Genomic DNA, 16292 nt, shown 5'->3' on the forward strand with positions numbered 1-16292 from the left:
ACAGGCAACCAATCACAATACTTCTTACAAAACAAGAATAATCACCACACTGCGCCAGTGGTCTCATTGAGTGATAGTCCCACTGTAATACTAACTAATACTACATTAGTCCTGGACAATTGATCCCTCATCCAACATCACTAAAAAGCAGATTATCTGGTCCTTAGCTCGTTACTATTTGTGGGACCTTGCTGTGCGCAAATTGCTTGCTGCGTTTCCCAACATTATAACGGTGCTTGGAATTTTAAGGTTATACAATATTTGTCGTTGCTAAACTAATCCTACATTACAACAGTGAATACACTTCAAAAAAAGTACTTCATTGGCTGTAAAGCGCATTAGGACATCCTGAGGTGGTGGGTGGTAGGCGCTATAATGATTCAAGTTCTTTCATTTCTTTCTAATGTCAAATTATTGCTGGTTGTTGTGGCTTCTTGCTTAGAATTGGATTGGGACTGCTCGGTTCACGTAGGACCTTTAGAACCAATAGAGAGAAGAGGCTTTCATCCCACCAAGCCCAGGCTGGATTCAAGTCCAGGTTCCAGAGCGAGAAAAGGACCGAGTTCCCTTTGTTTCGGATTATTTTTCCGCCTTGAGTTTTCTCTTGTTGGGGTTGGTTCCCGTGGGCATTTGCCAATCTCGCACCAACCTCGAGAATGAGCAAAGGCCGGCCAACAGTTTGCAAAAAGACTGACAGCCCAATATCCTGATGCTCTTGAGTATTAAAATACACAAAACCAGTTTGCATTTAACGTCACTGAAAGTGGATGTGAATGCTGAAGACACGAGGGGATGGAATTTCCTGTTTATTGGGGCACCTAGAAACTCACGTAATTGGGGCGTAAAGCAAATGCCCAGTGTAAAAACAAACTCGGACCCTCTGCTGGTAGGGTGAGATGAAGTAGGGCGGGAGGAGGCTCGTGTGGAGCAAAACCACCAGAATAGACCAGTTAGGCCGAATGGCCGATTTCTGTGCAGTAAATTGTATGTAGTTCTATTTAATGTGTGCTACACATATAATTAGGCTATGCTCGAATTTGATCGATCCTTTATGCCCACATGCATCGATCATTGCCCCCAAACGCATTTTGCCTCATTATAATAGCTCCGAACACCCCCACCACCCCCCCCCGCCCCTCCCCAGGCCCATGACACAAACTTCCTGAAATTACGCTGGTTCAAAATGGGTGTAATTTTAAGCCCAGAGGTTAAGGTGCAGCAGGAAACAGTTATTTTTCTGGTGTTTTATTGCGATTTTTATTTTAAGCGATTTAAAAAATATTTATCCTTCACTGTATTTTCTGTTTCTTTGAATGCATTTCTTTGTCTTCAGTATGAATCACATTAAAAGTTGAAAAGCTTCTATGATTGCGTGTTCTTAAGCATGCTGTGCGCAATGTGCATGAATGATGCCTTGAAACACTTAATTTTCATTATTTAAAGAAGTGGGTTGAGTTCTGCATCTTCCTCGGGTGCTTGTTTATGTTGATTTTCATGTTCTAGCATACGCTACTGAGATTGTCAGGAAATCTAAGGGTAAATTAATATCGTCAAAATGGGCGCACAAATGGGCATAATTTCAGATTGTGCCTCACAGGAAATTTCACCCCGAAATGTATTTTTTAAGCTCAGACTCCATCTCCCCGATAGTTTTGATTTTTTTTTTTGCCACTTTATTTTGCTCATTTCCTGACATTTCAGAAGCTACTGCAATTCTGCCTTTCAAGCCAAAAATCATTTCTTCTGGAGGGGTTTAAATATGAAAACAAAGCTTCAGTACAACACGGGTCCAGTTCCTTTTTCCTGGGAATCTAACCCCGGATACATCATCTTAACTTGTGAACTGAAACACGGGCCATCAATGATCCCAACCTTCAGAGCTCACAACATTCACAAGTCAACCCTGGGCTCACCATTGCATCTATCCCTGACCAGAGGCAGGCAGGGGATGACCTGGATTGAGGCATTGCTGATTTAACTATTCTAAATACACAATTTTTATTTTTAAGTAGCTTTGTGAGGGATATGGGTGAGTCAATATCATCGAAACAAATTTTGAAACCGAATATTGATGAAGGGTCACGCCCAAGCACTTGCCTGTCTTTACTGATCTAGATGCTGATCAACTTGCTGTGCAATTCAAACATTTTGGCCCGCAGTTTGCGGTCAGCGGCGAAGCAGTTGCGCTCGCCGCTGGCCCCGAAATAAGCTTCCCGCAAAGATCTCGCAATCTCTGTGGCGAGAAGTTCGGCTTTTCCGAAGTTCAGTTTAAATCACCGTAGTTTAATGGGGAATCCCTAACACGAGCTGGTGGGATGCCAACAAGCGGTCTAAGCAGCCAATCCCAATGCAGAATTCTCACAGACTGCCAACCAGGAAGTGGGTAAGCGCCTTTGATTCTACCTTTTTAAAAATGTTACAGAGAGCAAACCAAGGATTGGGGCTGTCACACGGGGCAAAGGTAAACCTGAAATAAATATGAACACTTTCTTTTTAAATAATTTTCTGTTTAAGTTTCTTAATTTTAATTTTTTTTAAATGGATAAATTTGACACACCACAAAATTAAAAGTAGATTTTCAAGGCAATAACCTTTGTTTAGCAGTAAATACGCTGTTAAAATCCCAGTTACACCTAATCTAAAAGGGTCTAACTATTAATGGAGTATTTAACAGCGATATTACCGCGGAGGAGACAAAGTATTTGTCAGTTTCCACGATTTCACAGATTACACTGATTGCCGGCTCTGTGGTGGGGGGGTTCCACATCGCAGCCTATGTCGGAGCAGTGAATGACTGACCGCTACTTCAGGATTTCCGCGTTAGGATGCGCATCCTGAAGTTGCAGTCAGTTTCAAAGGGGTGATAACGGCGAACGCTGTTCGTTCGCTGTTATTACCCACTGCAAATTCCGGGCCATTATGTTTTAAATTGCTGCTGTCAATAATAATCCATTTAAAATAGATCGATTAATGTCTCTGTTAAAATAGCAGAGGAATGCCATATAGATGTGCTAAGTATTCGTCTGTTACTAATTTCTAGCCTTTTGACACTGTCAAAAGGGTTTTTTTATCATCAAAATCAAATCCATTAAACATTGCTCATTTCAAAAACAAATTGAAGTGCAACAACAACAACTTGTACTTATATAGTGCCTTTAACATAGTAAAACGTCCCCAGGCGCTTTGCAGGAGTGTTATCAAACAAAATTTGACACCGAGCCACATTAGGACAAGTGACCAAAAGCTTAACACAGTACTGCCCCCCGATTATCAAAATCCATGACAAGGCCTTGGACAACGTGGACCACTTTCCATACCTTGGAAGCTTACTGTCAACAAGGGCAGACGTCGATGACCAAGTCCAACACCGCCTTCAGTGTGCCAGTGCAGCCTTCAGTCGCCTGAGGAAGAGTGTTTGAAGGCTAGGATCTCAAACCCAGCACCAAGCTCATGGTCTAGAGAGCAGTAGTGATACCCGCCCTCCTGTATGTCTCAGAGACATGGACCATGTACAGCAGGCACCTCAAAGCACTGGAGAGGTACCATCAACGCTGCCTCCGCAAGATCCTGCAAATCCGTTGGCAGGATAGGCACACCAACGTCATTGTTCTCGCTCAGGCCAACATCCCCAGCATCGAAGCTTTGACCACGCTCGATCAGCTCCGATGAATGGGTCACATCGTCCACATGCCCGATACGAGACTCCCAAAACAAACGCTCTACTCGGAGCACCGACACGACAAGAGAGCCCCAGGTGGGCAGAGGAAACGCTTCAAGGACACCCTCAAAGCCTCCTTGAAAAAGTACAACACCCCCACCGACACCTGGGAATCCCTGGCCCAAGACCGCACAAAGTGGAGGAGAAGCATTCGGGAAGGCGCCGAACAGCTCGAGCCTCTTCGCCGGGAGCAAGCGGAAGCCAAGCACAGGAAGCGCAAGGAGCGCACGTTAACCCAAGCACCCTACCCAGCCGCCCCTTCAACCACCATCTGCCCCACCTGTGACAGAGACTGTAGGTCCCGCATTAGACTCATCAGTCACCTGAGAACTCATTTTTAATGTGGAAGCAAGTCATCCTCGGTTCCGAGGGACTGCCTAAGAAGAATCAAAGAGGTAGGTTTTAAGGAGCGTTTTAAAGAAGGAGAGAGCGGTAAGGAGGTCCCTGCACTTGGTTTGCAGGAACAGAGACTTGGAGCTGAACTTTGTGCTCTCAGATGGAACTCACTGACTGACCCCAGTCTGGAGTTTGCAATCGATTAAAAGCTTATTGATTATTAATGTCACTCCTCACATTTCCCCATGGATGTCGACTGGTTCTAATACTGATGATGTAGGCTGTCTCCCTGGTTACTGCACAGTAACAAAGGGGCCTCGAAACACGGGCACATAAACAAACAGAAAACAATTTTAAAAGTTACAGAACATAACCAGGCCCTACAACTTGCCCACAAACAGATCACCAGTCTGCCCCCCATATTACAACCATACATTGTACTAAAAGCTAAAATACGGGATTATCAATGTAATTATTTTCAATGAAGTAAGGCTCAAACTACGACAGCCCCACCCCTTTATCTTCTGTACAAACCCTGGCAATTTTGCAAGTACACTGACAGGATCTTATAGAAGTCCCAATAAATGCATTCACACTGGGAGACGTCTATCACAGATGTCCTTGTCTGTCACAGTCAGATGCTCAATGCCAGCATCATCTCAGTAATGGGGAGTGAAATATAGGATGATTAACATGGCTAAAAAATAAATAAAAGGAGAAGGCATGTATCATTTAAAAAAATCTTTGCACTCTTTCTATGAGCAAGGAAGTTATTGCTAAACGTTTATAAGTCACTGGTTAGGCCTCAGCTGGAGTATTATGTCCAATTCTGAGCACCGCACTTTAGGAAGTACATCAAGATCTCGGAGAGGGTGCAGAGGAGATTTACGAGAATGGTAGCAGGGATGAGGGACTTCAGTTATGTGGAGAGACCGGAGATGCTGGGGTTGTTCTTAGAGCAGAGAAGGTTAAAGGGAGATGTAATAGATTTGCGCAAAATTGTGAAGGATTTTGAAAGAGTAAATAAGGACAAACTGTTTCCACTGACATGAGGGGCTAGATTTTCAGTTGCTTGCGCCAGCAGTTAGCGCCTTAAGAGAAGTGATTTTCGGGCGCTATTCGTGTAGCGCCCGGGCGCAGCGCAGTTTGCGCCCCGGCCCAAATTAAGTTGCCTGTTAGCGCCGGCACAAAGTTTAGCGGCCGCCCGGATGCGCGCGCAGAAAATGACGTCACATCCTCGTGCAACGCCCTTTGGCCGCCCCGAATCCAAACTTCAGTCGGACCACCCCATTCTGCGGCTGGCGTCCAGAGCGTTTGTAAAATGGAACGCAACACACCCTGGGGAGCGCAAATTAAAGGGCACTCCTCCTGCACTATAAACGGCAGTCTGCATGTGTTGTGTGGAAGGATCCAGTGTGTTGTTGTGAACGGTGTATTTATGTTTCCGGCCACCACCACCTCCACCACCTCCTCCTCCTCCTCCTCCTCCTCCTCCTCCCTCCTCCCTCCTCCTCCTCCTCCTCCTCCTCCTCCCTCCTCCCTCCTCCTCCGAAAAAAACACATGCACCCTTCCCCTTTAAGAGCTCACTGGCACCAGAGTGTCTGCCGTGCGCTGCGCCCGAGCTCGGGCGCTGCGCTCTGCACCGCCGGCTTAGCGCCTAAAGATAGTAGTGGAACGCCTCTTTTAGCGCTCCACCAACCTCTTAGGGCGAAGCCACTGAATTTCCGGCAACGGGGCGCTACTTTGGGGCGGGCGCTAACTTCGGGCGGGCGCTAAGGTTAGTGCCCCAAAACTGTCTATACTGAAAATCTAGCCCGAGGTTTGGTAAGCAGAGGACACAGGTTTAAGTTAATTGGCAAAGGAACCAGAGGAGAGATCTAGGGGGCGATTTTGCCAGCCCTGGGGAGGTGGGTTTGGAGGCGGGACTGCCGGGAAAATGGCAGAATCCCGCACCGGGTCATAAGAACATGAGAAATAGGAGCAGGAGTAGGCCAATCGGCCCCTCGAGCCTGCTCCGCCATTCAATAAGATCATGGCTGATCTGATCCTAACCGCCAATCCACTATCACAGAACCATCTCCTGAATCTAACAGAATTAGACACACGAAATAGGAGCAGGATCAGGCCACACGGCCCCTGGGCCTGCTCCGCTACCCACAGGGCCATGACCGATCCGAACCTAGACTCATGTCCAAATTCCTGCCCGCTCCCCGTAACCCTTCATTCCCTTTACTTCTAGGAAACTGTCTATTTCTGTTTTAAATTTATGTAATGATGTAGCTTCTACAGCTTTTTGGGGCAGCATATTCCATGGACCTACCACCCTCTGAGTGAAGTAGTTCCTCCTCATCTCAGTTTTGAAAGAGCAGCCCCTTATTCTAAGACTATGCCCCCTAGTTTTAGTTTCACCCATCATCGGGAACATCCTCCCCGCATCCACCCGATCCAACCCCTTCACAATCTTATATGTTTCAATAAGATCGCCTCTCATTCTTCTGAGCTCCAATGAGCAGAGTCCCAATCTACTCAACCTCTCCTCATATGTCCATCCCCTCATCCCCGGGATTTACCGAGTGAACCTTCTTTGTACTGACTCGACAGCAAGTATGTCCTTTCTTAAGTATGGACACCAAAACTGTACGCATTATTCCAGGTGCGGTCTCACCAATACCTTGTACAACTGAAGCAATACCTCCCTATTTTTATATTCTATCCCCCTAGCAATGAAAGCCAACATTCCATTGGCCTTCTTAATCACTTGCTGCACCTGCATACTAACCTTTTGAGTTTCGTGCACCAGGACCCCCAGATACCTTTGTACTTCAGTACTTTCCAGTTTCTTGCCATTAAGATAATAACTTGCTCTACGATTTTTCCTGCCAAAGTGCATAACCTCACACTTTCCAGTATTGTATTCCATCTGCCAAATCTCTGCCCACTTACTTAGCCTGTCTATGTCCCCTTGCAGGTTTCTTATGTCCTCCTCACTCACTACTTTCCCTCCCATCTTAGTATCATCTGCAAACTTTGATATGTTACACTCGGTCCCCTCCTCCAAATCGTTAATATAGATTGTAAAGAGTTGGGGACCCAGCACTGACCCCTGCGGAACACCACTAGTTACTGATTGCCAGTCTGAGAATGAACCATTTATCCCAACTCTCTGCCTTCTGTTAGATAGCCAATCCTCTATCCATGCCAGAATATTACCCCCAATCCCGTGATTTTTTATCTTAAGCAATAATCTTCTGTGTGGCACCTTGTCAAATGCCTTTTGGAAGTCTAAATACACTACGTCCACTGGTTCCCCTTTATCCACCCTATATGTTACTTCCTCAAAGAACTCCAGCAAATTTGTCAAACATGACTTCCCCTTCATAAAACCATGCTGACTTTGTCCTATTAAATTATGATTATCCAAATGTCCTGTTACTGTCTCCTTAATAATGGACTCCAAAATTTTACCTACCACAGATGTTAGGCTAACCGGTCTATAGTTTCCAGCCTTCTGTCTACTGCCCTTTTTAAATAAGGGTGTTACATTAGCAGTTTTCCAGTCTGCCGGGACCTTTGCCGAGTCCAGGGAGTTTTGGAAAATTATTACCAATGCATCCACAATCCCTACTGCCACTTCCCTCAAGACCCTAGGATGTAAGCCATCAGGTCCAGGTGATTTATTCGACTTGAGTCCCATTATTTTACCGAGTACCACTTCCTTAGTGATTTTGATCGTGTTTAGTTCCTCCCCCCCTTTAGCCCCCTGTTTGTCCAGTGTTGGGATATTCTTAGTGTCTTCTACTGTAAAGACTGATACAAAATATTCATTCAGTGTTTTTGCCATCTCCATATTTCCCACCATTAATTTCCCGGTCTCATCCTCTAAGGGACCAACATTTACTTTAGCCACCCTTTTTCTTTTTATATAACTATAAAAACTCTTACTATCTGTTTTTATATTTTTTGCTAATTTACTTTCATAATCTATCTTCCCTTTCTTAATCAATCTTTTTGTTATTTTTTGCTGTCTTTTAAAGTTTTCCCAATCCTCTATCCTCCCACTAGATTTGGCTACCTTATATGCCCTTGTTTTTAGTCGAATACTATCCTTAATTTCTTTACTTAGCCACGGATGGCTGTCTTTTCTTTTACACCCTTTTCTTCTCAGTGGAATATATATTTTTTGGAAGTTGTAAAATAACTCCTTAAATGTACACCACTGATCATGTATCGTCTTACCCTTTAATCTATTTTCCCAATCCACTCTACTCAATTCCGCTCTCATACCTTCATAGTCTCCTTTATTCAAGCTTATCATGCTTGTTTGAGATCCAACCTTCTCATCCTCTAATTGAATATGGAATTCAACCATGTTATGGTCACTCATTCCAAGGGGATCCTTTACTAGGACATTTTTAATTAATCCTGTCTCGTTACACAGGACCAGATTTAAGGTTGCTTGCCCCCTGATCGGTTCAGTTACATACTGCTCAAGAAACCCATCCCTAATACACTCAATGAACTCATCCTCAAGGCAGCCCTGCCCAATTTGATTTGTCCAATTAATATGATAGTTAAAATCCCCCATAATTATAGATGTTCCCTTATTACAAGCCTCAACTATTTCCTGATTGATACTCCGTCCAACAGAGTTGCCACTGTTCGGAGGCCTATAGACTACACCCACTAGTGTTTTTTTCCCCTTATTATTCCTTATCTCCACCCAAACTGTTTCATTATCCTGATCTTTTGACCCAATATCATTTCTCTGTATTACAGTGATTCCTTCCTTTATTAACATAGCCACCCCACCTCCCCTTCCTTCCTGCCTGTCCTTCCTGATCGTTAAGTAACCTGGTATGTTTAATTCCCAGGCATTGTCACCCTGCAGCCATGTTTCTGTAATGGCCACAAGATCATACCCATATGTAGTTATTTGTGCCATTAACTCGTCTATTTTGTTACGAATGCTATGTGCATTCAGATAGAGAACTTTCAAAGATGTTTTGTGACACTTAGTTCCTGCTTTTGCCCTTTTTATTACTTTACCTTTTACTCCATACCTTCTGCCCCTTCCTGACACGCTCTGGTTTTCAATTTCCCCACTGCTACCTAATCTATGACCTTCTCTGTTGTCATTTTTATTATTTGCTCTCTCGGAACCTCCCCCCACTAGTTAGTTTAAAGCCCTCTCTACAGCCCTAGTTATATGATCCGCCAGGACTCTAGTCCCAGCACTGGCCAAGTGAAGCCCGTCCCAACGGAACAGCTCCCTCCTGCCCCAGTACTGGTGCCAGTGTCCCAGGAAGCAAAACCCATTTCTCCCACACCAGTCTTTGAGCCACGCATTTAACTCTCTAATTTTATTTGTCCTAGCCAAATTCGCTCGTGGCTCAGGTAATAACCCTTGTGGTTCTGCTTTTTAATTTGGCCCCTAGCTGCTCAAACTCCCTCAGCAGAACCTCCTTCCTCGAGACGGGAAGGGGATTACAGCCACTTAACTGTCTGTTAACAGGTAGTTAACAGGCAGTTAAGAGGATTATCCCCATTTTTCCAACAGAGGCGCGGGCTTCCCGACGTCGGGAAACCCCGCCAGGGTCAGCGAGGCGAGCAGTGGGTCTGTGGGGGTGAGAGGGGTCCAAAAGTGCGTTGTGGAGGTGAGTGATGGGTGCAAATGTGGAGAGGTAAGTATGTGAGGTGAGTGAAAAGTGATAGAAAAAGTTTCCTTACCTTTGTTTCTTCCTGCAGGCTTCAACAGTTGAGGATCCGGAGACTCCGGCATCTCCACGGCAGAGATGACAGAAGGGCTGCTGCATTCTCCAATGCAACAGCCATCTGTTTTCTGCTCAGGAAAGAGGTTTGCTGAGCCTTGAGTACAAGAACCCACCAAATTACAGAGAATGTCAGTGATTGACCGCTTCTTAAAGCTGTCAAACGATGACAATTCATCTGTCAAAAATTTTTGACTGATCAAACGTCATACACTGACGTTCTCTGTCACCGGCTTTCCCTTAATTGGTCTGCTAAGGGAAAATAGTGTGGGTTGGCCGCAAGTCAAGGGAGGCGGGACTAAAACCCGACAAGCAGCAGTCCCGCCTCCAACGCGCCCCCATTGGCAAAATCACCCCCAAGGAGTCATTTTTTTACCAGCAAGTTGTTATGATCTGGAATGCACTTCCTGAAAGGATGGTGCAAGCAGATTCAATAATAATTTTCAAAAGGGAATTGAATATATATTGAATAGAAAAAATATTGCAGGGCTATGGAGAAAGAGCGGGGGGAGTGGGACTAATTGGATCGCTCTTTCAAAGAGCCAGCACAGGCAGGATGGGCTGAATGGCCTCCTTCTGTGCTGTAAAATTCCATGATTCTATGAAAAGGAATCAAATCTTGGCCTATGTATTTGGGTGAACTCAACACTTTAGTAAATGGAACCTGCAGTACTTCAAGGAGATATACTGCAAGCTTCGTGTTGGTGCAGACATTGGAGTCACAATGTGTGTTGGTGCAGTACTGGGAGTAGGTCACCTGCAACCTGAATGTGTTTGGTGCAGTGAGCCCAGTGAGGGGAGAAGTGCGAAATATAAAATGACCAGACATAGAATTACAAAGAAATGACAACATGGAAACAGGCCATTTGGCCCAACTAGTCCCTGTTAATATTTACCCTCAGTGAGCTGTAATCCTAATCCGATGTGCCTGCTCTGTTGCCATATCCCTTTATCTCCCTTTCCTTCAACTACCTATAGCCCCTATTCTTAAACGTTGACATGGTCTCTGCTTCAATCACTGACTCTGGTAGTGCACTCCACAGCCTCACAACCCCCTGTTAAAAATGTTTCTCCTGCTCCCTGTCCTAAATTTCGCAAACACCACAAGAAAGCCAATATTCCAAGGAAAGTATTTTTCCCTATCAGGTACCTAACATGCTTTTCCCATTTGTTTTGCAGCCCTACAGAATGTCACCATTTTCTCAATGAACTCGGGTAACTGCGCTGATCAATTCCCTAGCCGGCTGTACCAGATTGACGGTGGGAGAACAGAACAAGAATTATCCCCAATGTACCAAGGGGAGCGTAAAATGGATTCTCACTGCCAAGAATTTGAACTATGTTGTACAAATCGTACCTTCTGCAAATGTGTTCTATTTCAGAATCAAGGTGTGTGAACTCTCAAGTATGCAAGCCAAATGAAAGAAAATTGAAACAATCCAGAGTATATTCGTTTTTTTCTCTTGTTGAGAATTTATTTCCTGTTTGATAGCATAACTTTGTTGTCTTAAAACAAACTTCTGTTTGTTCACTTGAGTAGTAACGAGTTCAGCCTTCTGGTTATAATCATTTTATTCTTTAACTTCAGCATAGAAAGCAATTTATAAGCGGAGTATAGTCACAGATAGAGCACGCAAACCTAGGCATGGGTTTTTCCGTGCTCCTTGAACAAAGGAAAAAGCTTATATTTGTACATTGCTTTCTTATCAAACTGGAGCAGGAATTGCTTAATATGTTAGTCTCTGGCTACTGCTTTGTCCAAAGACACAAGTCTGCATTTTCTTCAACATAGATCAACAACGTTAGAAGCACGTAAAAACCCTGTGGCCTTGCTATGGTAAAATATCCAAGGCTGGTTGTTTGTAAACACCAGCTGTTGCTAAGTGAAATCTGTGCCTCTCTCTCCCTCCAATGATAGCAACCACATCCGCACCCCTCCTCCCCAACCCCTCACTATATCGAATGAACTAAACATGAACACCTTTCAGAAGCTGAATTAACCGAGTTTCACATGCCAACAAACTTGGGGTTGCAGCTATTTCTTTTAAGGATTACCATAACTTGGATTGATGCAGTGGGATCTTTTCACTTCTGGGACCTGGATGTGAATTCTGCCCAGATTGAAGGGATTAAAATCTCTGTGATGAAATATTTTAAGATTCTTAGGTGGCGGATCGAGCTCTCCACCTTCGAGTATGACATCATTTACCGGCCAGGGGCCCTTAACGAATCCCCAGATGCCCTCTCACGAGGGATGTGTGCCAGCGCCACCGGGGATCGGCTACAGACCCTCCACAACGACCTCTGCCACCCAGGGGTCACGCGGCTGTTCCACTTCATAAAGTCCCGCAACTTACCCTACTCGATTGAGGAAGTTCGGTCTCTGACCAGGAACTGCCGCACTTGCGCTGAGTGCAAGCCTCGGTTCTACCACCCTGATAGAGCCCACTTAATCAAAGCTACACGGCCCTTTGAGCGGCTCAGCTTAGATTTCAAGGGCCCCCTCCCGTCCGTCGACCGCAATGTTTACTTCCTGAACATTGTGGACGAATACTCCCGGTTCCCATTCGCCTTCCCCTGCCCAGACATGACCAGCGCCACGGTCATTAAATGCCTCAACAGCCTGTTCTGCCTGTTCGGTATGCCGAGCTACATCCACACGGATAGGGGGGCGTCCTTCATGAGTGAAGAGCTACGCCAGTACATGCTGTCCAGGGGTATCGCCACGAGCCGTACCACCAGCTACAACCCCCGGGGTAACGGTCAAGTGGAGCGAGAGAACGGGACAGTATGGAAAGCAGTCACTCTAGCTCTAAGGACCAAGGGCCTCCCTATCTCCCGCTGGCAGGAAGTCCTCTCAGATGTGCTCCATTCGATACGGTCGCTATTGTGTACTGCCACTAATGCCACGCCTCATGAACGAATGTTTAGCTTCCCCCGGAAATCCACCTCAGGCGTATCCATGCCGTCATGGCTCTCCACCCCGGGTCCGGTATTCGTGCGAAGGCATGTGAGGGGCCATAAGACGGACGCTCTCGTGGAGCCAGTGCACCTACTCCACGCCAACCCCCAATACGCGTATGTCCGGCACGCTGATGGAAGGGAGGACACCGTGTCAATAAAAGACGTCACCCCAGCCGGTAACGACAGCAACCACGGCAATAGCAGCAACAACGACCACAGCAACTCTTACCCACCCACTACTCTTTCATCACCCCCGGAAGAACATCGACCAACGGCACCCCCACCAACTACCCCTTCAACAACCCTGGTGGCACCCCCGGCAGAGACCCAGGAGGCCACCGGGGACACCCAGCCGACACCCGCAACACCACAACAGCCACGTCGGTCGCAGAGGACTACCAAGCCCCCGAACAGACTAAATCTATAGAAGGGGTGAATGTGATGAAATATTCCATTCATCACTGCCTGTGACTGTGGTTGGTTTCAGGTTCCCCCTTACCATTGTATTGCCTGTGACTGTGGTTGGTTTCAGGTTTCTCCTCACCATTGTATTGTGTATTGGAATGTATGGAATGTGTTGTGTGTAGGGCTCCGCCCATACCTGGCCTCTATGTAAGCCAGCTCAGTCTGGCCTCACAGCCAGTACTACAGACCTCCAGGGAAGATACCTCTCTCCACTTCTAAGTTAATAAAAGCCTTGTTTTGTTTCGCTAACATCGAGTCTCGGGATTATTGAGGCACATCAATCTCCTCTGTCTATTGGCTGTAATGGTCCTCTGTGAGATGAGTTTTGGTGATCTCAGCCTAGCTCATAGTGGGCACAGGCTTACAACACAATGCTGTCTCCTGTTGGGCACTAAATTGACAATCCACTGACAGAGGTCACAAGGCTGGCTGGTGTGGAAAATGCAAACGTTCCCATTGGTACAGTTGGGGAGTGCTGTTCTGAGGTTGGAGCTGAGGTACATTGTTGGAATAGAGTAGAGGGAGCATTACTCTGTGTCTCACCTGAACTGTGGGTGTTTGATACAAAGGCCTAGAAATTCGGTAGGCTTAGCACCGCATTTGAGGCGCTAGAGGGCCTAGCGCCGGAGTAATGGCCAGTTGAGAAATTCCCTGGGGCCCTAAATCGGCGTTGCACCGGTAGCGCTGCGCCGGCACCGATGACGTCATCGGTGTGCGCAGCGTCCCGGTTGCCGTGTTAACCCGGCCCCAAGCCGAAATTCAGTTGCGCCCGCCTCGCCCGTGGCAGGCGCAACTAAGACTCTGGCAACAGAGTCTTCCCCCAGTGTGTGCCGGCGCATAAAGGTGGAGCGGCGGCCGGCCGCGTTCCCGGCGGCCGCCTGCCCGCACCTCCCTTCCCGGACTCCTGCATTCCCCCCCCGCGGCCCTGATCAGTGTCTCATGCGAGCCCGGCGCTTCCCCGAGGTGCCGGGCTCAGATGTCGGGTCAATCCGCCGGACAGTTGTCGGCTGCAGGCAGCTCCTCCTTAACAGGAGGAGGAGGCCTGCAGTTCCCCCGCCTGCCGCACCGCATCGGGTGCCGCAGCGGGGGATTAGCGCCGGGAAACCCAAGTTCACGCCCGTTTTGAGGCGCTAAAGGAGGGTTTTAGCGCCCGCCGCCGTCTGGGCCCGGCGCACCCGAATTTTCGTCGGGCGCTGCCGCATTACCGCTGGCGCAAACTTTCTGGCGCTACAGCCCTGGCAAGACCAGAACCCAATTTCTAGGCCAAAGTGTTTTACACGGGAAAGTATTCTATTTCACAGCAGCGGTATCTCTCACCTTGATAATTATAAAACAAAAGAAATCCTGAGAAGGCGGTGGTGGGTCTTCTCATTAAAAGCAGAAATCCTTGTCTTGTTGGTGTTCCCACCATGGTATTAGATAGAGACAGCCTGGATTTTGACCCAGTGACAATGAAGGAACAACGCTTAGGGCTGGATTTTGCCAATGGGGAGCTTTTGGAGGCGGGACTCCCACTTGTCGGGTTTCAGTATAAGTCGCTTGATAGTGGTCAGGAATGGGAACACTGGCCAATTTTTCTCTTCCTAGCTTAGGATGCTAAGACCAATCACAGATCCCCGACCCGTAAGAACATAATAAATAGGAGCAGGAGCAGGAGCAGGCCTTACGGCCCCTTGAGCTGCTCCGCCATTCAATAAGATCATGGCTGATCTTCGACCTCGTCTCCACTTTCCACCTTGTGCTGAATGAGATCAGCTGACTTGATAGCTTTTTCAAAGAGTCGACACAGGCACAATGGGCCGAATGGCCTTCTTCTGTGCTGTACCATTCTAGGATTCTAACTCGGCATAGACTATGGATTGAACCCGGGAGCATCCTGGTCTGTATGGACCAGTTTCCTACATTACAACAGTGACTACAATTCAAAAAGTGCTTAATTGGCTGAAATGCGCTTTGGCGCGATATAAGTGCAAGTCTTTTATACGCTCACTGAACTATCAGCCAGAGTTTATTTTTGTTCATATGTTATGCAGTTGGGTCCATTTGTATTGAATCGTGATGAAACGGGTACCGTACAGGTGCAACATAAAACTTATAGGATGTCTCCTTTCCAGAGATGCATTATGTTTAACCTCTCTGTTTTACAGTTGGAATTGACTGCCACCTAGGTTGGGTGAAGTTGAAGGTGAATGTATCTGAGATGGGCACCAACCACAGTAGTTGGGATTATTTGGACCTATTAAGGAACGCCAGTTGTTGGGTACGTAAAGCCGCTGAATATATATTCTTGGATGCTTAACAGGAACGGCTAATGGTCAAGCCTCTCCAATAAACTCTGAACAGAGACTAATACATTTAAAAAATGTTTTTCCTCCAGTTTAGTCCCTTTTTCTCTCTTGCCCTGGTGAAGGTGCTACCTTGTGCTGGGTGCAGTTCCACACGCACTAGCAGCTCTCTGGTACCATGCCAAAGTGGCCATTCTTCATGTGTCAGCCTAGTTAGCGATTGTCCTCAGGCTATTCAACTATGGCTTCTTAATAAGGAACTCTGATACTATCCTTTGCCCTATATTTGCACACACCCCTTTATCACCTATTCCAATAAATTACACATTCATTAGCATAACTTAGTGTGCAGAAAGAGCTTGCATTTATATGGGGCTTTTCACGACCTAAGGACCTCCTAGGCAATGCACGCCAGATCACAACAACTCGCTGTGTAAAAAAATGTCACCTCTGGTTCTTTTGCCAATCACCTTAAATCTGTGCCCTCTAGTTAACGACCCTCCTGCCACTGGATCCTGCAGAAATAAACAGTCAACAAGGGCAGACGTTGATGACGAATTCCAACACCGCCTTCAGTGTGCCAGTGCAGCCTTCGGTCGCCTGAGGAAGAGTGTGTTTGAAGACCAGGACCTCAAACCTGGCACTAAGCTCATGGTCTACAGAGCAGCAGTGACACCCGCCCTGCTGTATGCCTCAGAGACATGGACCATATACAGCAGGCACCGCAAAGCATTGGAGAGGTACCATCAACGTTG

General features: G+C 46.6%; 1 protein-coding gene across 1 annotated transcript in view; it reads left to right on the top strand.

The window, feature by feature from the left end:
- LOC147107861 (uncharacterized) overlaps positions 1-16292 on the top strand; it is a 63975-nt gene that overhangs the window by 16187 nt on the left and 31496 nt on the right. Inside the window, exons 2-3 of the mRNA XM_086007436.1 lie at positions 11003-11212; positions 15400-15512. Of these exons, the coding sequence (XP_085863562.1) occupies positions 11003-11212; positions 15400-15512 (323 nt within the window). The remainder of the gene's footprint in view (positions 1-11002; positions 11213-15399; positions 15513-16292) is intronic.

The sequence above is a fragment of the Somniosus microcephalus genome, chromosome 14 (assembly GCF_052327205.1).
Source record: "Somniosus microcephalus isolate GS21.2 chromosome 14, FLI_Smic_1.0, whole genome shotgun sequence".
NCBI lineage: Eukaryota > Metazoa > Chordata > Chondrichthyes > Squaliformes > Somniosidae > Somniosus > Somniosus microcephalus.